Below are 25,158 nucleotides of genomic sequence, written 5' to 3'. Positions count from 1 at the left end.
AAAACAATTGGGAAAGGTTTTCATATATCAGAAGAGGCACTGACAAACAAGCTGCTGCTTTCTGTACAAACACTGGACTCCTACAGTTTAAGATGGGTGGTTCAGATCTAAATCCACAAAGCTATTTTTAACAAATAATAAACTAGTTTTAAAATCTCCATTTACAAAGAAAAATATTTTATTTTTTATGTAGGGAAAATGTTACAATTTCAGAAGGTATTATGACAGACTCTTTACCTTGTATTTAATTCCTCCTTTGAAGTAACCCACAAACTCAGTAGATTCATATCCTTGAATTTCTCTACTCTGCACAGGCTTTCCTCCTAGATAGTCATCCATTTGAACAGCAAAGATAGCTGCAGCTGTGCTTTCATCCTGGGTGCATTCTTTCCCTGAAATAAGGCAAAATATGTCAATAAAACATTGATACAAATTTGAATTCTGTTGGAGAGATTATTTCTGCAACAACTGGACACTGCCTTCAGCAGGCTGTACAACCCATGTTTATTTGGAAACAAAACACTGAATCACAACCTTGCTCACCACCAAGTAACATGATCTTCCAGACCATTTCTTGACTACTTGCAGAACTGCATTCATAAGGGAAAAAAATAGCGAAAAATAGTGAAGTTCACCTTCTCTTACAATCTTCAAACAAAAGAATAATTTAACTGAGCTTAGCATGGCAAGCATCAGCTGTAATGATTTTTGGACTTTTAGCTGAAGTTCAAAGAAAGGTCATGTGAAAGGACCGTCTGGATGGTAAAACATATATTTATTCTAAGAACAACTCACCAAACCATAAACCCAAAATAATTCAAAAGCAGTCCTCTTGACACTACAATGCAAGCAAGATATTTGCCTGGTACAGCTGGGAGAAAGAAAAGCAGCTTTGGGGCTCAGATATTTGCTTCATGAGGTCACACTTTGTTTTGTACCTTACAGAGAGCAGCCTATTCCCAAGACCGTGGCAGAACAGCCTCTTGACCTGGTGTGCTGATGCCTGTACTTGCTGAAAACAGGCTGTGTATTAAACCAAAGGTTTTTATGTGTGCCCATACATTTCGGATTAACATTTTCAGCAGTTTTAATTGTTTCAAGAAAAGCACAAACAGAATCAAGTCTAAAAAACTATGTTTCTCAATAACTACAGAAGAAAAAGGAAAGGTGAGGACTTCCATTTGTTTCCCAGTCACTCCATGATAGAACTTGCTAGGCTCCCATATGCTTTCTCAGAACTGGGTACCACCTTAAAGTTGGTGGTAAAGTTTTGGAGGTTTTAGGGGTGTTTTTTGTTCTTTTTCTAAATAGGGGTAATCACATCCATTAAGACTAGATCTTTCTAAATTATTACCTGCAATTACATAACAGGGTTCAGAGCTAAAGAAAAATGGTTTTCGGACAGAGTCAGAGATAAGAACTACTATCAGACTTGGTCTCACAGCTGTTATGCAATAAAATACTCAGCAAAATCCAATTAAAATAAAAAATCAAGTGAGCATCAATCCAAGCATAAGTTACTCAGGCTTGTAGGAAAACCAGATTTACCTTATAGTCTAAGGCACAAACAGCTATAAATAAGCCAAAGCATAAAAAGAAAAGAGAACAAGTTTTTACCAAACAGATCCTGGGTCACATGGACAGAGCTTATGACTTCATCTCTGGGAACAAGGGTTACAAAATAGTTAAAAAACACCATCCATGATTTTATTAAAGATACAAAGCAGGGTATAGCCAGCCTCACTTGCACAAGTATTTTCATACTGGCACAGTGCATGCTGTTTCCATTAAGGATAGTTTCAAGTCCAGACAGCTCCCTTAGGATTAGTACAGCTACTAAGGCATCCCTCAAGTGCCAGTAGAGACAACTGAGTCAGGATGTCTGAGCAATGTTAAAAGTGGATAAACCTGCAGCAAAACAGATCCACATTGATTGCTTGGCCATGCCAACAATGTTGATACACCCAGGTTAGCTGGCTCAGAAATTATCCAACCCTCAACAGCATCTCAGTGCCTGTGAGATACTTGGTGAAACAGTGGCTTTTCCATAGGAAGCTTCAGCGTGGCAGAACAACTGTGGGGTCACTTTACCCCACTGATGCCAGTCACAGCTGAAGACTGTCAGCACACTGAGGTCACAGTCCCATGGTCCAGACCTTCTTTTAACCCCTTGGGTGTGCCTAAGCAAGGAATGAGGAGGAGCTTTATCACTGTGTATGAGGAAAATTTGATGTTGGGGGTCTTTTTTGCAGGTCAGAAACTGTGCACGCTCACAGCCACCGTACGTGGCTGCCACAGTAACATACCACAGGTGACAAGCAGGAGTAGAACTGCATCACCAAATGGCAAGGCCCTTGTCAGCACCTAAGACCAAAGTCTGCACTGTTTCCCTCATCACAAGAATTCTGTCTTTACATCCTAAAGAGTGATAGTGACTGCTGCAGCTGTCCAGAGACATTTTGGGAAGTCTTCAGAAAGCCCCTATTGTGATCCTCCTCCCCACAGATTACACAGTCTTTGCTTACAAGGGAAAATGTTGGTGTACATATCAGCAGTGTGAATGAGGTAAAAATACCAACCTGATTCTACAGTTTTGCCCTGAGTGTGACTGGCCCTCCCAATACACCTTATTTGAAGTCCTGGTCCCCTGTTGCATTAACTGTGCAGTAGTGTTTGAGATTATTCCACCCCTCTGCTGAAGTATCTGGCGAGCAGGAAGGGATTTGCCAGCTCTGAGCCTCCCTGCTGCACCCGCGCCAGCTGCACAACAACAGTGGGTGCCCAGATCACCTGAAGCCATTTAGACTATCTAGGTAGCACCACATCAGTACAACATGTGCATCAATGTGTACAACTAAAGCTCTTCAGCCACCAGCAATGAGGTTTTAATTGCTGCAAATATCAGTCACCTTCCGTTCCCAAGAGCTGTAAGCAGCCCTTACATCACTCCCTGTGATGTGTCTACTATACCTTCACTAAAACATGAGTAATTCCAGCTTCATTTACAAAGATCCACAAAACCAAACCCTGCTACTAATTAGCAGCACTGCTGACAGAAAGGTCTCTGCCAGAGATTCATTCACACTACCATCTATGATTATATACTCTTACCAGACACAGACACTAACGTGCTTGCCAGCTGGAAAACTCTGAAGACATGCAAAATTCAACACTCAAACATTTATGCAGAAACAATCCAAGCTTTATCTACAATTATTTTTCAATGCATACAAAATGAGAACTGCAGCAACTCAAGCACATTAATGTTAATACACCTATCTTTATGTGCATTCATTGAGATTGTTGCCTACAAACACAAACTTGTTGGTGAAACAAGAAAAACGTAGTGAGTTTCAGGCAGCTAAACAGCAATCACTGTGGCAGGATGACTCTATCACCAGATGGGGAAGTCACATGAAACTTCCAGGAGATGGGGAAGTCACGTAAAACAGAACTTTGATATAAAGTCAAGGTGGAGGGCAAAAGACCGGTTCCAATCCCAAAACACTGTCAGACTGATATTAAGGAGGTTTTAAATGAAACCTGGTGTCTTTGCACTTGATCTCTGTACCATCGGAAAGCAAAGTTAATCGATCTGGAAAAGGCACACCCAGACGCTAACCAGGGCCACAACACCACAGGGTGTTGAGGACAAGAGGACTTTTTATCCAAATGGAAATAAAGGCAGGAAAACTACTCATGTGAGTGAAGACAGGATTTCACTCCAGAACCTCTGCCGCGTGCAGCCAAGATTTGCCTTTCACACTTCAATACTTTCCCAGACTACCACGGCAAAGTGAGCACGCTTTCACCTTTCTGCCGCACCGCACAATTCCACCCCTCAGTCCCTCAGCCTCGGAGGCAGTGCCGCTTGGCACCACCGCCATCCTTGGTGGCAGCCCCACTTCTGCCTCCTCCTCGTGTGCCCCTCGGGGAAGCCTCGCACCGCAGCCTCACTGAGAATGGCGGGGAAGCCCTGTCCCAGCTGCCCTGGAGCCCCTCAGCGGCCGGCCGGGCCCCGCGGGCTGTCCCGCTCCTACCGAGCCAGAAGTGCAGGCGGTAGGCCACGTTGTCCCCGCGGCGCTCCGTGCGCAGCACCAGGTACGCGTCCCCAACGAAGAAGTCGCCGTGGCGGCTCGGGGGCACCGGCACCAGCTCCAGCCGCTCGACGCGCCACACCTGCAGCCCGCTCTGCTGCCCGGCATCGGCGAACGCCGCAGGGAAGCGGTCCGGAGCCATGGCTGGAAACAGAAAAGCCTGCGACCTTCCTCGGCGTCCGTTTATAGTGCCGGGCAGCGGGCGGGGCCGGAGCGGGGCGGGTGCGGGGGTGCGCCTGTCCCAGCCCTTCCAGGGTGCGGGGGGATGTGCCTGTCCCAGCCCTTCCAGCGGCTCCTGGGGCGGGTGCAGGGGGATGTGGCTGTCCCACCCCTTCCAGGGTGCGGGGGGATGCGCCTGTCCCAGCCCTTCCAGCGGCACCCAGGGCCTGGGCGGGTGCGGGGGGATGCGCCTGTCCCACCCCTTCCAGCTGTCCTGTAGTTACTCGTTTTTAACACGCCTGTAAAACAAACACACCCGAAATCCCTTTCGCGTCTGTGCTCAAAGCCATAGCAGGAATGTTATCAAAAAAATCAGCTACCCTCACTGCAAACGTTTCTCTATTCTAAAATAATAGGAGAAAACCCCAAAAAAGACAAGAAAGAAAAATACAAGTGGGCTAATACAGTGTCTGCGGATGTTGTAGCATTGTGCTATTTGTTTCTATAATTTTCACATCTGCCTTGTATGAGCTGCTCATGCCAGAGCACAAAGAGTTTCTACAGCTTGCACTTGCGGCAGAGCGCTTTTCCATCCCCGGCCGGAATGGCAGAGCACAGCTCACTCACCCACTAATCTCATTTCTTTTGTTCAATACTGATAGGAATCTTTCGGGGGCCGTGGGGGAATCTTTCATCTGGGATTGCAGATGAAGCCCAGAAATTATTTCAATTTCCCTTTCTCAGAAAATTAAAAGAATTCTGCTGGTGTTTTTCCAAAACTGTGCACCGCCCAAAAGGTTTTAAATCCACTTCCTACTTGTCTGTCTCCTTTATAAATCGTTGGTACATCAACATGGGAACTGCAGTTTTCATTGCAATATGAAAATTATAGCAAATCCTATAGCAAATCCCTGTTTTCCATCTACTATTGACAGGCAGATCAGCCTGGGTACAATACAAGCAGATGCAGCACAAGCTGTCAGTACATCAAAAGATACATTTCAGAAAGGGGTTTGTTTAGCTTCATCATCTTATCCACCTGGATGAGTTTTGAAGTTCCTGATTCCCCCACTGGGTTGCTTTATCAAGTTAATACAAGAAGAGTGCAAGTATCCACCCGCAGGCAGATCGGGGCTCCCTCAGCAAGTGGGAGAGGCACTGCTAAATGCAACAAAGCAGCTGGAGAGCATCCTTGCTGGGGAAAAAAAAAAGGAGTTAAAAAAAGAACACCACAACTAAGAAATTTGTGTAACTATCTTCTCATCTTCTCTTTATACTGTCTTGAGGCAACAGAGGACCTTGCATTGTGTGTACCCACTGTCATCTCCCATTTTGGTGGGCACCCTATCATCAGTTTGCCAGACAGAGGTGCACAGGCACCCCCAGCTTTATCCCCACTGTTTAAAAGGGTAAATTCTGTGTGCTCTGCTTTGTCTAAGGTCCAGCTGAACATGGTGCAGCTCACCTTCACAAGTGATCTTCACAGCCAAGCATTTTATCCCTCATTCTGCCAGGGCTGCAGCAAGCCTGCTTGATAACACTGTAATTCCCAAATGAAATACCTTTCTCAAGGTGTTCATCATGTGAAGAAGAAAAAAAAAAAAAGATAAGGAAGAGTGGCCAAAAAATTCCAGCAGTTCTAGTTTCAATATGGTATCAGAAATGTTCTGAAATATTCAAAAGTGAATTCTCAAATTTGGACTCACTTTTATGCCAATTGTTCTTCTGTTCACTTTTACTCAATTACACTAAGCAGTTTTTTTAATTGCATGCCTTTTTGCATTGTTGTGCATTAGTTTGCTTCAGTCAGCAAAGACAGAACTTACCACATACACTATAATTGTATGGGGTTATTGTTTCTTCTGAAGTTGTCCAGGTAAACTCGCTTTGCAGTTGTGCTGTTTTGCCAACACAGGAGCTCAAACCAGCCCAGTGTTACAAAGGTTCATGTCTCCTTGTTCTGCTGTTCTACTTGTCTTGCCAAGATAAAGTTGTTCATGCACAGATTGTACAGAATAGGTTGGTTAATTTTATATCTCCTTATTACAGCTTTAAATTTTAAATCTACAGACTAAATACTGCTCTGAGCAAATGCCTCTTGCTGGCATGAGATGCATGGTGTTTGTTTAGCATTGACCATTCCCAGTATCACACACCAATGGACAAAGGTTAAAGACACAAGAACAGCTTAATTGCTTTGTCTCAGTGTCTGAGGTACAATTCAGACAGAAAGGATGTTAGTAGTGACAGCAGAGTTTTCTCATGCCTGAGTTAGTCTCACCAGGATTATGTAATCACTTACTGGCTGCTGGCAAAGAAAAACTTGGATTGAAGTTTGTATCCTGAGTGCCAGGATACTTGTTTATACTCTTCAGTATTAATTTTTGACTGTTTGCAAATCTTGCTTTTGCAATCTCACTTCGAATGAAAGTTGTACTGTCTCCTGATGTGATCCATCCTTTTTTGGTAGCAAAAGTAAGGACTAACATTGTTAACACGACAGATTTTCATAATTTTTTAAATAATCAAGAACTTTCTAACATGGTTAATCAAAATTTTAGTGAAATTTTAGTGAAATTTTAGTGAAATTTTGGAGTATCTTAAAAGTTGCACATTCAGAGAGAATATTTATAATTGCTTTTTATGTGCTTTTACATGTCCTTTGACATAGTAATTGAAGTGGAGAGGACTAAAAATAACATTGGTTTTGTGACTCAGAAGTCCTTGGTCAAACAGTAATTACTATAATCATTAGAAATTGCGCTGTAATGGAATTTTAGACTACCTTAAGATTTCAAAGAACTTTCTTTTAATTTACTAAAGATTGTATCTTTCTGATAAACTTTGGCTTTCTGAGAAGGATGGCAAAGCCTAGCACTGTTTTAGCTTTGTAGTAGCAAAGAGAAAATTTTGTGTCACACCATTTCCTTGGGGGAAGGCCAGGTGTAGCTTTGACTCAGGGAATTCAAGGATTTATGAAAAACTTTGCCATTTAATTTTGCTCACTTATTTCCTAAGTATTTTGTTATATTGAATAAGGGATCTTTTCCTCTCCAAGTACTGTTGTTACATACTGCCTATATGCAGAGTGTGTGTGCAGACACCAGAATACCAGAATGCAATGTCCTGGGTTCTGGTTTTTGCCCCAGTAAGGGGAAAGGTTCAAAAAAACCCAAGGTGGTGTTTCCAGGTGACAAACACAAGGAACCTAAAAGGCTTCCCAGAAGTAAAGCCCCAGCATCTTTCCCAGCAGAAATAACTTTCAGTGTACATGAATACAAAGGTTTAAGTCCTTCTACAAAGCCTGACTTACAGTTCCAGGAGCTAACAATGGAAGGAATGGAAATGAATGAAAGCGGAGAGAATATTTTGAAATGTCTTATGTGTTTCCTTCAACAAAACTTATTTCTTCTTCACTTCCTGACCTCTATAACCCTACCTAAACAAGGGGATTACAGATGTTTGGTTTTGCCTCTAGTTTCACATAACAAAGTTTGCTGTACGTGGAATATGTATCAAAAGCACACTCTTGTCCAAACAGTCACAGAAGTCAACCACTCTTCTCCTCTGTTCTGTTGCTGAATTACAAATCAATAGTTATTTCAGATTTACCCTAAATACAGTAAGTCAGTTCAAAAATCTGAGCTAATTTTTTATTACAATATTCATGTAAAAAATAATGATTACTGATAATGTAAGAGCTGAAGAGGAATTTGTACACCTTTAAAAACAATGTTATCAAAACAAGCTGTAGAATTACATTACCACTTGCTAATTCTCTCCATTCTCTCATCATCCTTTCATCCTGTCTGGTAACTCAGCTTCAGCTGGAGAGAACATGCTGAAGAAAGTCTGCAACTTAACTTTCCTCCTTATTGGCAGGGTTTGAGTTATGAGGCTGCCAGATGAGAGGTATGAAAAACCTGGCATAAAGGAATGAAGTCCTCCTTTGCCTTCAAGACAGGAATCTAGTTTTAATCCTTCAAGTCCAGAGCAAATAAAGGGCCTTAGTGTGTAGCTTTGAGGCAGGTGTTTGAGGCATGGAGAGGGCAGGATCACAGCTACACTGTGTGCCCCACTTGGCTCCTAGCTGCTTAGTGAGAGCTGTCACTAAACAAGTGTCCTGCCAGGGACAGGACATGAGGGGCTCTTCAGTGGCACCCACCTCTCACCTGAGCAGGCAAGGACACCACGTGCCCAGCAGCTGAGCAGCTCTGACTCTCCAAATCCATCCTCCAGCAATGGGACTCAGTGGGACATGTGGGGAAAGCAATCTGAGTGTTGGCTTCAGTTAGAGAATTTAGGCAAACATTTTTGTCACAGGGATAGTGAGAAGTGAAGTGTTATTATAAAGTATGTTACAGCTCCCTGAATTTTTCTAATGTTCTTCCCTTGAAATATTCAATGAACAGCATAAATGTTTAACCAATAAATTCTGATCTTATGTTCCTCTCAAGCCACAGTATTATAGCATTATTTATTGTATTTCAAGAAGTTGGAGAGGGGGAACTGAAGCACTCCTTCACAAATCACCTGTGTTCCAAAAGACAGATCTCCTTTATGTTCCTGTGACATGACATTTCATGTGATGATCGTGAGATTAGATAAGATTTAGAAAAATATATTCTCAGGCTCATAATTTTATTTTGACTATCTAGATATTATTGCCATGGTTCCCTTCAATTATTAATCATCCTGTCCACACTGCATGCTCATTTGGGCTACCAAAGGAATAAATCATGCTGTTCTCTATGGGGCCCAGTAACTTTCACCAAGACTGTCCCACTGATCCTCAAGTTTTCTTTCTTATATTGAGATATAGTGGTCTCAAGTTCCATGGAGAAAAAGTTCCAGCCCTTTTCAGAAAGTTCAAATTTTAGTGAATCAGTGTGTATTTATTTAAACTAGAAAAATGGAAAGGCCATTCTTTATTGAGACAGTCAGAAGTACTGACAAGAAGTTATTAGTCAGCATTTAATTAAAATAAGGCTATTTTGTATCAGATGATACCTTTGATTATTACTACAAAGCCTCTTTCACATGCTTTTATAAATTTCCACCGTATTGCTGGGACTCAGGTGCACACTGCTTTGTGAAAAAATATTGCAAAGGATAGAAGGGAATCAAACCCTGATTTCTATATTTATGTATTTAATTATTTTTAAAAGTTCAAATACATAACCTAAAGAGGGCTACTAGAAGGTAGTTACAGAATTTGTCTGCATAGATTGATATTCTGTAAATGTCAAAGTGTATGATTATCCATTTTGAATTTGAAAATACTGTAAATTTGGTCTGACTGTGATTTCCTAATGATATTTTGTGTGTTAAGAAGTGATAATGGAAGCTTCTTATTTCTATATTGCAGCTTAAGGTTTGGATGGCTAAAGTTATTTTTGAACACTTGGAAAAGAGGTACAAGGAAACAGGCACACTTCCATTGACCTTCAGTGCAGTAATTAAAGTTAAAAGCATCTAAGTAGAATTGAGGAAGAGAGAAGAGGAAGAGAGTTTTACTCAGAAAAAGAATTAATGAACAATTTGAAGAGAGCACATCATCCTCTGGACCCATTTATTAAATATGCAACATCCACTAAAGTCAAACTCTCCAACAAGAGGTCTTTAAATCTGTTGAAGGAGTGCCTGAAATACTGGATATGGCAGTGTGGAGAGTTCAGAGAACCCAGGGAAAACAATCTTCTCCATCTGTGTAAACCAGTGGCTCTTCTAGAAGGCTACTCACAAAGAGGAAAGGGGTAACAATCAAATCTATAGAAAAGTGGTAATAAGCAAAACTGATGGTAGTCATCTAATTTGAGGGAAGATTTCAGTTTCATTTATTTAATTGCATTCTTAAATAGTAGAATAGTCTTTCCCTCATTATTTCCTTGATACTAACTTGTCTGAAATTAATATAGAAAGGAACAACCATTGTGCAATGTTAAACTAAGATCCTCAGGAAAGGATATATTTTTATAAGTTTCTAGTTGCAGGTGTGTTTTGAAATAAAGTCATTCTGAGATAACTTTTCCTCTTGCATGAAGACTATGTCAATGCATTTATGCATTTAAAGGTGCTGGGAGTGAAAAGCAGAGTACTCACAACATGTGCATCTTTTACTCCCATTTAGCAAGTAGTGCCTCTGAATTCCCACAGAAGGAGAATTCATTGTAGCTGATTTCAGTGATAGATATCCATGGAATAGGCTAGATCCTCTATTCCAGGCAAAACAGTTGTAAGATTATTTAACTTTTTAACTTATTTAAAAGCTTAACTTCTTTAAGCTTTTAAAATTTTTCAAAATAACACAGTTCACTGCAGTGATATGGCTGTTTTCTAAATACAGAGTAGCTCCTCATTTTCATCAAATCTCACACATAAACTTATTCTGGATTTGGAAACCATGTATGGAAACTATTAAAAAAATCATTAACATTCACATAAAATTTGAAACAGCTTCTAAAAGCTTGCATCAGTTCACTGACCATGAACACTTACCTAAGTCACTAGAATATCTGAAGCAGAAAAGAAGGGGAGGAAAAGAGGAAGAATTTCTCCTTTCTGACTTTGTGAAAAAAGTCTGCTTGAAGGTTTCTTGGATTTAGTACACCAGCTTGAAAAAAATAAACGTTTTCTGGAGTGTTCAAAACATTCAGTTCTTACCAAGGTCATCTAGGAAAGTAGTTATGCCTCACATTTATTTTTTTAAGCACAAGTGTACTGTTATACTTTCATTAATGAAAGTGCTTTTACACTCTCCAAGAATAGCACGTTTGAGAATTTTGGACTTTGTTACTGTGTGTCAGCATTTATGCATTAGCCAAGTTGCTAACACAACACCAAGATCACTAACAAAACCCTGTCACAGCATTTTAGAGTTAATAGTCTCAGCACTGCTTCAGTTTCAACAGGGTAGCAAAGCTTCCCTGATCAGCCTTCCCCAGTTAAATGAGCTGTTTCTCAGATCACTTACATTTATTGGTGAATCTAACAGATCTGAAAGCAGAGTTCTCTGAAGAACAAACGCATCCAAACATCCGTTTCTACACCAGGAGCACCAGGTTTATAAAATTAACTTCTTCCTTTACTCTGAGGTATTGAAAGTATCCTAATTTCCCCAAAAGCTGCTGACATTTTCAATCCTGCTGAAGGCAGCTTCTAAAATAATTATCTCATGGTAGCCCATGTTCAAGATGAGATCTTGATATTGCTCAAGAGGTCTATAGAAAGATCTATTTTAAATCAAATTCCTGTTTCAAGAGTCTGAGACATACTTACTGGAAACAAACCCAACCTCTTTGTTTTCTGATTAGCTCTATAGCAAGAAAGCATGGAGGTGCCTTGACATTAAATGCCATTGTGACCTACCAACACCAACATTTATTTTAAAGTTGTTTTCATAAGTCTAAGTGACAAGGAAAGGCATGGAGGAATATATTGTTAGGCATTTTTGCCACTCATCAGGAACAAGAACAAGAGAGAAAGTCTGAAGAGCACACATTTCCCATCATGTGAAGTCTGATCAGTAAATCATACATGTCCCTCAGCCTTAGTGCCAATGCAAAAGTTAATCTTATAGGAATCAATACACTTTCTCAGTGCCTTGTTTTAAAGTGCCTATTATCCTAAAGAAGGCATCTCCTCAGGGACACACTGCATTATCTTTGCAGACCCAGTTCTCCTGATTCCTCTTCCTATTTGATTATCCACTAACAAAGGGTAGATACCAAATAAAATAAAACAGGGTAAAATGCATAAGTGGTTTGAAGCAGTGAGATGTGCAGTTTATTCACACACTCTCAATCCCAGCTAGCATTGGGCATAACTCCCAGAATAAATTAGTTTTCTCACTAAGAACAGGCTTAAAACCTAATGTTTCTGATATTTGTCATCTCCTTATTTCCTTCATGTAAATAATGCGTGAGAGACCGGAATGTTAATGGCAATGACTCAAAACAATTGGTCATTTGCAAAAGCCACAGAGTGCTCTGCTGACCTGGGGCAAAGTAACACCCACATACAGAGGGGCTGCACCTCCACCACGGGGGCTACAAGCTGGGGTTTGAGCCAGCTGAAGGAAGAGGCCAATAACAAGCAGATCCTGGAAGGTGAGATAGTGCTTTTTATCACTCCAGGGCTCTCTCTTGGAAAATTGGCTCAGATGTGAAAACTCCTCTCTGGGGAAGTACAGGGACATTCACCCACAGGCCATAATTCACTGAACTGTGCTGATGAGAGGCAGCTGTAATGTCTCAGAAGGGGCCATAAATCATCAAAGAGCCCCAAAATGTTACATCATACAGTGTAAAACTCCTCACCCCAAGAGGAGAGTATGTTAACCCATTCAACTTTGTGTTTTGTGTGCTTTCCCCATTCCCAATGGATCAGGAGTGCCACTATCACTCATCAAAATTGCAACCAAGTCTTCCTGCTGGACCCACAGATGTTAACTGTGTATCTTTCTACTCTTATCCTTTCTTTCTTTTCCCTTAGACATTTTCTTAAGTATTATCTTTATGCTTTTTTATTATTATAGATAATAACAAAAATGTCTATGTAGTCCTTTCCATTGTAACCAAACTGTTCTAAAATAAACTCTACAGATATATATATATATATTTATGAACATTGATCATTCAGTGTTATTTCACTCTAATACACACCAAGGGATCTATTATCAAGTACCTGGCTTACCCTCCCCTTCTGGGGCAGGTTATAACAAATATCACGTGCTCCCAAACAGATCTACAGCATTCTCTACTTCCAGAATAAAATTGTTGAACAGATACCAAGCAGCCTTTAGCTTTTCTTCCAGATCAGTACTTTAGGTCTTTTCCCTGGGTCTTCAGTTTAACCTGCTAACTTAAATCCCATCCCACCCCCTCTGTGCAATGCTCTGAGGTCTCTGACATTTTCCTGTTCCATGTTCCCAAGCCTCCTTGACTAGACCTGCTAGAGGCCCAACAAAAATGTTATCTGTATCCCAACCATATACCCCTTCCTATATGACTTCTGAGAGTAAATTTCTCAAATTTCTACTTCTAAAAATAAAATCCTAAACAGTACCACAAAAGAATGGGTGATACATTGTAGGTCTCACAAAACCTACAATGTTGTGAAACTGTGATATATTGTGTGATACTAGGAAAAAAGAAATCAAAACAAACAAACCCCCCCCAAACCCCATCACAGTTAAGTTAATAAATAAGTTTATAAATTTTGGACTCTTTTTTTTTTTTGAATGGCATTCTAACAGAAAACTAGATACATGGACAGTGTGCTTGAAATTGCAGATATGGAAGGCACTTAAGGCTTTGCCCTTCCTGGATTCGAGAGAAGGATTTTATTTGGTCAGGCCAAGGTAGCCAACATGACACACAGAGCTCCTGCATGCTAGGGTTCACATTCTGCATAGGCCATGCCAGCCAGTTTTAAAGGCATAATCAGAGGGACATAATCAGAAGGACGGGTGCATATTTCAACATTTGTTCCAGTACAGGCCATTATATCCCCTTTCCTTCCTTGCCTTCTCCACAAGGTCAGAAAATTTCCTCTGCTGGGAACAGAAAAATCCCTTTGTTATCCTTTGATTTTCTCTGTTTTTAGTTATTTTCACTGGTAACATTTTGTTATTTACTTTCAAAAGTACATAACCATCAACAAGAACAATTATACTCACAGGAAAAACACGCAGAAACGCAGCTTGTTATGGCTCCCATGTTTTGACATTCTGCTGGCTGTCAGGCAATTGCTGGTTTTTTATGATTTTTATCTCTTGAGATGAACATTCAAGAAATAACCATCACTGCTTGACTACCATTTTCTTCAAATAAGCAAGTAAGAAACAAGTGAAAATGACCTGTTTCTCTTTATGAAATAAAAAATGCCAGGCAGATTCAGTTGAAGAACACGTTGTTACAGATAAGTTTATTTTCCAAAGCATAATTTTAGTACAACCTGCATGACAGACACTTCCTTGATTTACTTTTTCCAGCTAAGAAAAGGCCTCTGTGGAGGAAAAGTAGCACTCCAATGTTATAAAGCTTGATGTTTTAAGCAGTTATAGAATAGAGTTTCTGTGTTTCACACACTGTCTCCTGGTTTGTAACTTGAGGAAATCCCAGGGTACTGAAACTAAACAGACTCTTTATGAAAGAACCATGTACAGGCAGCCTGCAGCCACAGCTGCTTTTCCAGCTATGCACATGCCACTGCCTCTTCCAAAGCCCTCTCCCCACGACTCCACAGCTCCCTCTTCTTTTCCAGTCTCACCCCTGCTTGTTGTCCTTCACCATGGTGTGCACAAAATTCAGCCAGAACAGTCCCAGCACTTCCTGAGCTGTTGCAGTGGTTGGTGACAAAGAGGGCATTATTCTCATCTAAGTGAAAAGAGGAACCCCATAATATTTTTCATTTGGCTTCACCCCTTTATTTAGCATTGCACAGGTCTCTATGTGTCTTTTGGGATGCAGTTAGTGGCTTATTAAAGACAGACTCTTATTTAAAACAAATTAATATCTTTCTTCCTTACATGAACTAAATAGTGCAGTGTTAGCTAAATGTTGTGTTATTAAGGTAATAAAATTACCACACTGCTATCAGCACAACATGATAAGGTATAATTGCTCAAAGCAATACTCAATGGAGCAGAGAAGTATCTAGCAGAAAATTATTGTTCTGTTTTTTCCAGTATATTAATTTTAACTGCAGTCAATACAAGATTTATTTTATTGCAAACCAACCTGCTATCTTTACTATCTTTTGTAAATCAGGTCTCAGAAAGATTTTAATAAATAATTCTTTAAAAGTTAGATTTTTAGTACATTGTTAAGTCGATTATTTAGTGTATTTTTATGATTTTGTTCCACAGGAAATGCATAAAACTTGGTATTTCAAAGGCTCAGTATCACTTTCAACAGTACTTAAAATTTGATGACCACCTGAATACTCTGGGTGTACATGCTAACATTTTCAAATGCATGGGTTTGTCGTGGAGGAAGAATGTAGAAAAGTGTATTTCAGTTGAACTTGGGCATAAATTCATGGCAAAGAATGTAATCAAAGTTACACAAGTATTGAAAAATCTTAGATTAGAATTAGGAGTCACAGGAACACAGAATCAACTAGGCCGGAAAAGAACTTTGAGATCATCAAGTCCAACCTATGACCTAACATCACCCTGGAAACTAGACCATGGCCCTAAGTGCCACATCCAGTCTTTCCTTAAAGTCCTGTGTGTAATTCAAACACTGATTTTAATCATGGTAATCATTCATGAGTTCCAGAAATCACAGCAGACACAGCTAAATCTAACCCAAAGTACAACAGTTTTAGAGATAACAATGAGTTTGAAGTATATGGGGGATGGCAGAGGATGTCCTGAGCAGACACCTTGAAATCTGTTTTATTATAAAGTTTGTTTTATGATAAAGATATATAGGGTAAGTTCTATACATATGCAAAATACTAGAATTAATAACTTACAGAATCTGCTGTTTTGCCTTTATAGAGTCAGTATGTATGGATCTGAACCTACTTTTGTGTAACATTTGGTCATTTATGAAATCACAATATTTACAGTTAACTTGTAAACCTGCTTCTTCCTTTCAGGATTTCAGAAAGTATCCACATTCTCTCTGCATCTATATGAGCTGTAGAGGTTTTCATAAAGCAGTTTCTAAAGGAACAATCTCATAGTGCTGCCTAAAACAAAGTAATTCACCTCCATTAAGCCTGTTTCAAAGTACACTGACGGTAATGGAAAAATGGATCAGTGACATTTTTGGTAATGGCTACTGTGCATTACTCGTGTGCTGGGCTAAGAGGTGCTCACGCTGAAGTTGACTGTGTGCCCAAAGGCTGACATAGCTGTCAGCAGACTTACAGTGCATTTTCAACCCCACAATGAGCATGCAAAAGTAAAAAGAATGAAGAGATTTTGCTTGTATCTCTAACTGCTGAGGCATGAGAACATCACTTTAGCCAGCCCTTGATACAAAAACCACACTCTGCTTCCTCTGAAGTCTCAGAGCTTCACAAAGTGTGTCAGAGGAGATTGAGATCAGCCTGAATAGCAAGCATCTCTGCAGGGCAGTCTCAGGCCCCCTTGGACTCTGAGTTTGAGTGTGTAACAGGGGCACAGGTTGATGCTAATCTGAGGCCAGCATGAAGAGCTGTCAGAGCACTCTGCTCGGGTGCTGCACCTCTTGCACATGTACCTATAAAAGAGCACAATGGGCAGTGATGCAGGGACACAGCAGAATGCCAGTGACACTGCTCTCCTGCTGGGCTCTGCTGGATGCTGCTGCCATGCACCAAGCCAACATTGCAGTGCAAGCAGAACTGCTCTCTGGAGAGCCTCTCAATCTCCGTGTTGCAAAGCAGCATTATCAGCATTTTCAGATCCAGCCAATGCACTGTATTGGTAAGCCTGGGTGGGTAATGGGGGCTTCTGTCTGCACAGCTGGATAACAGCTGCCTTTCACTCCGGCAGGAATTTGGAAGCAAGGTATCTCTCCTGCCAGTAGCAGTAATGCTCTTAAAGATGCTTTCTTGCAAGGATGTGCTGTTGGAAGAAAAGAAAACTTTATACTTTTTCACAATGCTCTTAACAGGAATAGTTGGGTTTGTCTTATATTTATGAGACATATACATATAAGGCATATATATATATATAACATATCATAAACAAAGTAGGTAAACAAAACAAGCCAACATTAAAAAAACCTCTCAGTTTATATTCTTAGGATATTTTTTATTGTATATTTGGGAGTAAATAGGATTATCCATGCATAGATTTATAGTAGGCACCTTTGTTTCCTTAATAACCTTTGTACTCCAGGGTCTCCAGCAATTGCACTCACCTCACTGCAGAGCAACTCTGTGGTTTTCTCCTGACTCTGCTAAGTGAAAGAGTAAAGTTGCCTAAGGCAGGAAATGAGTGTCTGTAACATGTCTGTGTGTCTCACTCCCCAGGGCAGACTAGCACAAGGGGCTGCCTCCATCTTGTTGGTCACAATGAAGACACTCACATTTTTAAAGATGAGGTGTCATGCACAGAGGTTAAAGACAAGTTCATTCCTCTTTTCCACAGGAGCATTATAAATGCCTTCACATGTGTTAAAATAGACCAAAAGTACTTGCAGGAATTTGTCTGAAATTGACTCTTCCCTCAGGATTTTGGGGCCATTAATTTACCTGCTCTGTAGGTAAATTCTCTGCATTTACCTCCTTTTCTCCAACTGTCAAAAGACCAAGTCAATATTATTCCTTTGAAGGCCTTCCATGTGTGTCATTAGATTATACTGCCACTCCTATCACTATGGGGAGGTCCAGCTAAAACTTTATTATAATCCATGATTAGTAGATACAATACTAGTATCTTATGATTAGGTCTAGCTCTAACAAGAGCTCCAGATCCTAACAACTTCTGAATTTCAATTTGTCCAGAGCCTTTCATTTGCCATGCACAGAGAAATCACCTCTAACTAGCTGGGTTTGTGTGGCACTCAGGAAATGAATCATTTACAAGCAGACTGGGGACTTTTTTCCAAACTGAAAATTGGGTAACTGCAAATTTCAAAAAATGTCTGGAGATTCATTGCAATTGACAGGAAGCTCTCTTGAACAAAAAATATGCACTTTTTTGTTGTCAATATCTTGCATAATTTTTATTTTCAAGCGCTGGATCTGGGAAATCCTGGAGAAATGCCAACCTCCACAACAGTGCACACAGGGCCAGGAGATCCTCACATAAAGGATTCTTACTAGTGTCCCCAGCTATCCACAGTGTCTTTAGAAAAGGCAAAATGATCCAATATGCAATTTTCTGTGCTAAATCACTTCCTGGGGTGCATTTACCATGCAGCTTACACACAGTTTAAGTCTAGAGATTTGTGTCCAAGTAAGGCTCTGGATATACCTCCAAAGCCCTCAGCAATGCAGGCTATGACTAAAAAGTGCTTCCCCCTGTTGCACACAACATCCACACACACTGCTTAGAAAAGGAATTGAAACTACCTGACTGTGTGGGGCTTTCAGCCGTCCATTCCCAGTAATCAGAGTCAAGAGAAAAGCAGATGTGTCTATTGGAGGAAGAGGGAATGTATGAGGGTTTGTTTTGGCACAGCCTGCTGATCCCCAGCTCCTGGGTGCAGAGGACAGGCACTTTCCAAAGCAAGCTCATGATGGCACTCAGCACCTGTAGGTACCTGGAGCTTAATGGGCTGTGCCTTTATCTCCAGATAATTGAGGGGCTGATTATAAAAAGAATTAGTGATTTGGACCTGTTGGTAAGTAATTTTTAGCAATAGTGAGGGGGATTTGTTAAGTAGAAAAATATAATAATATTGATTTACATGCTATTTCAGAAACTGGGGCCTAAGGGAAAGAGGTCAAATACTCACTAACATACCAGACAAAGTGCATTAGTGTGTTTCTGCTCCATGCTGGTATTTACAATTATATAAATATATAACTGTTATTATTATCTCCTCAATGCTGTATTTGTTAGTCTGCAGTGATGCAAACTGGAGCTGTTTTATAAGCAAAGGTATTCTGGTTTGTAGATCTCTACCTTTAAGAGTTTGGTGTGTATATGCAAACCATAAAAAGATCCATCCAGCATCTGCTTATTCTGAAATAGTCAGTGTCTTTGAACAGTCTGATATGGACATCTTGATTCCTAAAAATAAATTACCACGTGCAATACTGTGTAATTTTCTGCTAAAGGCTGAAATAAGAAAATGTTCTACAACAGACTATCTTTCCAACTCCATCAAAGCTCTCAACAAGAGCTAGAGAAAGAATCACACTCTTGAAAAGCTAGAGGAAATGAATGGTCCATGTCCCTAGATCTCCAGTACAGTGACATTTCCCTTAGGATATGCCAGATATCCTCTCAAGACTGGGCGATTCAAAATATTCTGAAATTAATATAACTATTATTTTGTTATAGTTATTTTAAAATATTTTGATGCAGAGAAAAGAAAAGAGGTTTCTTTCAATTTGACTAACCAGTAATGAAGCAGATTTAGGTGGCCAGGGACTACTTGGCAGAAGCAGCTGTGGATCCCACTTGCTTTCATGGGGCTTGTAGGTAAGAAATCTCCTGTCAGAGTCCTTTTGCTGTCCTTTCAGTGGTTCAAGTTCAGGATCTGACAATATTAAGCAAAGAGTATTTATAAGCTATAGGAAAAACTTTCTGGATTCTAGGATTTGAAAAGCTATGCTTATTGTTAATCAGCTAGGATACAGAAAAAGGAGAACTCAGACATGTATAACAAACATTATAAGCAAAAAATATTCTGTCCATGGCATTGCTGTGAACAAAGCCTTGCCTTTGCCTGCAAAGAAAGTTGTGTTTTATGCTACATGGTATGTACGTGTGTGTACTTTAATTTATGTGTAGTTAATTATTTTCAAAGCTGTCCTTACAGGAGGTGAAGCTATAGAAACACTAGAGGGCAGGCACCCATTCTGGACCATCCACCACAGCAGGAATGCAGATATGGACTATTGTATCTGCAGTGACTACAGCAGACATTGGACTTGAATCAGTTGCCCGGGAACGACCCCCATTAGAAGGCTGAAATTGCAGTCTTATCAGAAAAATCAACATTAGCAAGCAGTTTTCAGCTAGTAATGCTGCTTGTATCAGGTGTCCTTGGATCAAAGGGTCCATGAGTGAACTACTGTATTTTCTGTGATCTGACTCTTATTTACAGCTTGGAAGTGAAATTTCTCTAATACTGAAACTTAGGGGGAAAATTACTCTTTGGTCTTCAAGTTTCACCTAAGGCCACTTATGACAGATTTGAGGGTGCTGTGGTCTTATTCCTGCTCCCTACTGTTGAAGTAGTGCTCCTAAATTCTCTAACACAATAAATGTGCTCATTGTGAAAGACTCACCCATGCTATGTCAAATGCTGTGGTTTTAACTTCAGATTGCAAGGACCTCTGGTGTAACCTGTCACAGAATTAGGTAAATTAGCTTCATATTGCATTTGGAAAGGAAAATGCATTTTAACATCAGAAAAGCCACCATGCCTAGAACCAAGACAATTGAAGTTAGCTGTAGAATAAACTTTACACGTTGCTTTTAGGTAAGGTAAAAATAACACCAGCCCTGACCACACCTGGGCACCAGGGCACCACAAAGGATGCCATTTTAGAGTTAGGGAGTAGGTTTCTGTCTGTGGAGAATTTCCATTCTTGAAAGGAAATAAAATCTTAAAATGAGTGCAGGAAGTCAAACAGTCTGGAAAGGACATATGATAAAATCAAATGCAATTGGAAAAAAAAAAGAAAATGTGGAAATCACTACAACCAAATTGGGTGGGATGAAATCAGGTGGAGTGAAAAGGACTGAAATTTGTCAAAATTATATGCAATGAAATCTCAAATTCAGGAACCCAAGTGAAGTGAATAGACAAAAGAAATCACAGAAGTGAAACACCATTAAAAAAAATTTGAAACAAAGTGAAAACAATGCAATGGAAAGGAATGATATGAAGCACCATTAAAAAAAATTTGAAACAAAGTGAAAACAATGCAATGGAACGGAATGATATTAAGTGTAGGGAAATGGACCAACCTTGTCAAATTCACACTCATTGAAATTGCAAGGCTTCATTTCCTTTCATGAAATGAAAGGAAATTGAATCTTGAAATCAGAGAACAAAGTGTAACAAACACTCTGGAATTGGGATAAATACAATAATATGCAATTAAAAAAAAGAAAATTTGGAAGTGGAATTAATACAATGAAATAGTTTGGGATAACATGGAGTGCAATGAGATGGACCAAACCTTGCCAAATTAATCCTCACTGAAATCACAAGACTGAAATTCTTCATTTCATCAAAGGAAATAAAATCTTGAAATCAGAGAGCAAAGAGTAACAGCTTTCTGGAAAGGCAATATGATAAAATCAAATGCAATTAAGAAAAAAAAAAGCAAATTTGCAAATGGACTGAGTATGAGGAAATGGACTGGGATGATATCAGGTCCAGTTCCAAGTACTGAAACTTGCCAAAATGACACTCACTGAAATCTCAGTTCCCCCTTTCCCTTTCTTTGTGGCTTCTGAGGAAGGTTGGATGGCTTACAGAGCTGGTATCTAAAATCAGGAGATTGTTTCAGCCATAAATCTTGTTGGCTTTGGATTGCTTCACTGCAGTTTGTTCTTATGAGAAAGGGCAGTCAAGCCTTGCAGAAAATTTTCCTTGAGTTTCAAGAAAAAATTTTCTCTCTTCTTGATGGAGGATGAACATAATGGCCTGATGATTAATTTTTTCTTCTCAAATATTGCAGTCCCTGGCAAAAAGAAAAAGAAAAACCCAACACACACACACACACACACACACACACACACACACACACAGTACAAAATCAGTACATTTATTACTGATTGCTACTTTCACTCTGACTATACTTGTCTGCACAACCCAGCACTTTCACTGAAGATAAAGTACAACCATATGTGGTTGTACTTTAATGTTATTTTGTACCTGTGCTTAGATGAAGAAATACTGCTTTTTGGTTCTGTCTTTCACTTCTGCAAAGTAACCTGATTAAGGAAGCTCCTGAACCTAGAGAAAGCCCACCTGAAGTCAAAAGCATGCATGTTAGGAATTTACACATTCATACCAGCCTGTAGGAACAGGAGCTCTGAATTTCATTTTACCTGGAGTACTCATCACTATGTATCAACAGAAATACACCCCATTTTCATATTTTAATTCTTGTCTCATTAAGCAGTACATCCCTCACAGGTGACTAAACCAGTGCACATGCAGGGCAGCACAGCAGGGTTTGGGGCACAACTGGGAGCACACCAGTGTCACTTTGTACAAGCAGTGGTGACAAAAAGAACCTCAGGAGAGGGAAATGTTGAAGCTCTGCTCTCCATTAATCCTGATGCATTTTCATCTTTCTCTGCATTCCTGGGCACACCCAGGACACAATGTTAATTAGAGCTACCCAATTGCTGTACCCCATCCTAATATGTGCCCAGATGTTATGTCCTGCCATGGGCTTTCTGGTCAGCCAGTGCCATGAACTTCTTTTTTGCCCAGAGGTAGAAGAAGGTCCTTTCCTACACCCAAGGATGCCCCTGGGCAGGATGAAGGACCACTGGAGCAGCATTATCACCTTAAATAGGCAGTAAAGTATTTAGCTCAGTGCACAAACTGGATGTAGATACTACCTTATCCATATTTTCTGTTTTATCTCCGTGACTAAGAGCCACTAACAGACTGTTATCTTTCTTACACAGAGCTCCTTTTGTGCCCTGAAAATCTGAAAGAAGGACATAAGGTATTGCAGAAGGCCCAAACACAATAAAAACAAAGTTTTCCTACTCTAATACTCAATGCTCAGGAAACCTGAAGGAAAGCTCTAACATTACAAGTTTCTTTTCTTAGTACTTATTCATTCTGAGAAAAGAATGTTTTTTTGGTTTTTTGTTTTTTTTCTAAAAGAAGGTCATGGTCCATTGAAGGATAAGGGCATATGGAAATATGTCCTTACCAACAAAGCTGTGTTTCTGAACAAGTATTTGAATGGGCAGCTTACTGGAGATAAATCAAGTACCCACAAATTACTTCTGGAAGGTCACATATCTGTGCTTTTTTTTTTCAGGTGATTTTGGTTCCCAGGCCATGTTCAGCTGTGCTGTGCTGCCAGGACAGGTTCCTTCCAGCCCAGGACCCCACAGCTGGAACACTTCCAGCTGCAGCAGATCCCTGATGCAGGACAGCCTTTGGGAAGGGTCCAAAACTCATTCTCTACTTCACAGATCATACTCAGGCTATCCAGACACTGAAGCACAACCTGCCCCCGTTGCAGCTTAGAAGGAGGTGAGTAGGGACTTTGAGTGGGCACTTTGTGTTCTGAGGTGGCCCAGGCTTCCCATCAAGTGTGCGTGGGCAGTCTACAGGCAAACCAGCTGCCCCACCATAGCCAGCTGCTGTGTTTACCTCATCATATAATAAATTTTGGGAAGAATTTGACTGTTGATTCTTTCTACATGTAAAGCATCCTTTTCTTGTTTTGTAACTAAACTGAGATATTGGCAGACTGACTAGGCCAGCTTAAGGTCCAGGTAAAGCAGGTACGTCCAAGGTTAGTGGGATGAATAGCACAAGTGCTTCTGTTCTTCTACTCTGTGCTAAAATTCTACTGTCTGAAGCTTTGCATTGCTGCCGTTGCCATCATGAGAAGATGATGTATGCACCTGCCCCTCCACAGGCATCAGGAGCAGAAATGTTCAGCTCTGCAGAGCTGAGTCCTTCTCTTCCCCCATTCCTCTCCCTTGTACTCCTCCCCCTCCATGATAATGTTAGTCGCACAATCTGGAGGCAACAAAATTCAGAATTTGCCTGTATTTCCTAAAAGACTCAAAACTGCCTAAAACTGCAGAGACTGTGTTAAAAGGATAACGTTTCTCCATTTTAAACACAGGTAACAGACTACTAGCATGTTAGTTGCATGAATGCACATTTCCTCCTTACCTCTTAATCACTGCCTATTTTCTCTAGCCCTAATTTCCTTCCTAAAATCAAGGGTTTGCATCCAGAGTTTCTAAAGCTATGCCATTCTATGACTGTCCATTAATTTCACCAGAACAAAAAGTCTGTGTACTTCTGCACATCCCACCTCTGCCAGCTTTGTTACCATTGATTTTTGATGCCTCTATTTGTATCTTAGAAACTGGAATTCACTGATGCAAAGTACCTACAAATTCATATGCACAGTGGTGAATAAAGACCCCAGAGAGATGCAGAGAACAGAAAAAATAGAGATATGACTCACCACTCTGCAGAGACAGGGACTTCCAGACAAACTTCATCTGCTGTACCACAGAAGGCTTTCCTTTCCTCTTTTCTCCAGGAAATTAAGTGAAGTAATGGACTTGCAGCACACACTTACTCAGGGAATTGTTTATTATTCCATTGTACAAAAGAGATGGAATATACAGTCTACCCATCTGTGTTGCTAAGAAACAGGGCACTGTTGCCTTGGGACTTGATTCAGAATTCAAAAAAGAAAAGAATGTCTCAGTAGACTGCATAAATGCAGCTTGAAACCTAGCAACAAGGCCAGGAGTTCAATATGCTTCTCTTATATGCTAGAAAACAAGGGTATTAGAAGGAAAATATACGATTGAGGAAAAGAAAACAGTAATTTGAAAACAAAACAGTGGTGTTCTATCACCAATTATCCTAATGGATGAAACGATGTTTTACTAAACATATTTTTATGACCTGTAAAATCTGATGGTGGCCTGTGCTTTGGGCATGCTCGTATTGACTAAAACAACTGAATAGAAAGGAGCAGCAGTATTTACCCCAGTATTTCTTAAATATTCATCTTGTTCAGTATAAGTGACAACACAAGAGTCAGAATTGCAGAATTAATTTCCATTTGTATTTCAGTTTTCAAGCATTCTGCCAACAGAACAGTTTAATAGTTGCTACACACACCTTGAAATGGTCACTTAAAATGGCCTGGATTGTATAATTGGGTGTGATTACTTACCCACATACACATAGACTGTTTTCTCTATTTGCTTATGTGCAAGTGAAATATAAATTATAAGTCAAAAATACATAATTTACCCTTTCACTTTAACAAATGGTCATTGTATGCTATTGGAAATTACTTTGGTTCAACCAGATATTTCATTGTAAAACCTGTTCTCTCAGGTTGCAGAATGTCACTACACCACTGGAGCTTTGGCCAGCACTCCAGCAGGGAAGGCCAAGTTTGAACTGAGTTATGGTTCTCAGCTGATTAAACAGAGCTCACTTGGGGGTTTTTTTCCCTTTCTGATATTCCATATTGAAATGATAAAGATATATTCTTCAGATTATATGACTGTGTACATAATCAATTTAAC

General features: G+C 40.1%; 1 protein-coding gene across 4 annotated transcripts in view; it reads right to left on the bottom strand.

The window, feature by feature from the left end:
* SCIN (scinderin) overlaps positions 1 to 24,521 on the bottom strand; it is a 69,066-nt gene extending 44,545 nt beyond the window's left edge. Inside the window, exons 1-3 of one of the 4 annotated variants that reach the window (XR_012579377.1) lie at positions 24,072 to 24,312; positions 21,304 to 21,572; positions 20,165 to 20,223 (exon numbers count right to left, since the gene is read on the bottom strand). Coding sequence is in view for 3 of the 4 variants with exons in the window: in XM_074536710.1 (XP_074392811.1) it covers positions 238 to 392; positions 4,041 to 4,239 (354 nt within the window). In the remaining variant the exon portion in view is untranslated. Of the gene's footprint in view, positions 1 to 237; positions 393 to 4,040; positions 4,508 to 19,271; positions 19,410 to 20,164; positions 20,224 to 21,303; positions 21,573 to 24,071 lie in introns of those variants that run through there. The other 3 variants (XM_074536716.1, XM_074536723.1, XM_074536710.1) reach the window with 3 other exon arrangements.
* Between the last annotated feature and the right edge of the window lie 637 nt (positions 24,522 to 25,158).

Source organism: Zonotrichia albicollis, chromosome 1 (genome assembly GCF_047830755.1).
Source record: "Zonotrichia albicollis isolate bZonAlb1 chromosome 1, bZonAlb1.hap1, whole genome shotgun sequence".
NCBI classification, from domain to species: domain Eukaryota; kingdom Metazoa; phylum Chordata; class Aves; order Passeriformes; family Passerellidae; genus Zonotrichia; species Zonotrichia albicollis.
Note: the sequence above shows the minus strand (reverse complement) of the source record. Positions and strands in the feature narration are given on the sequence as shown.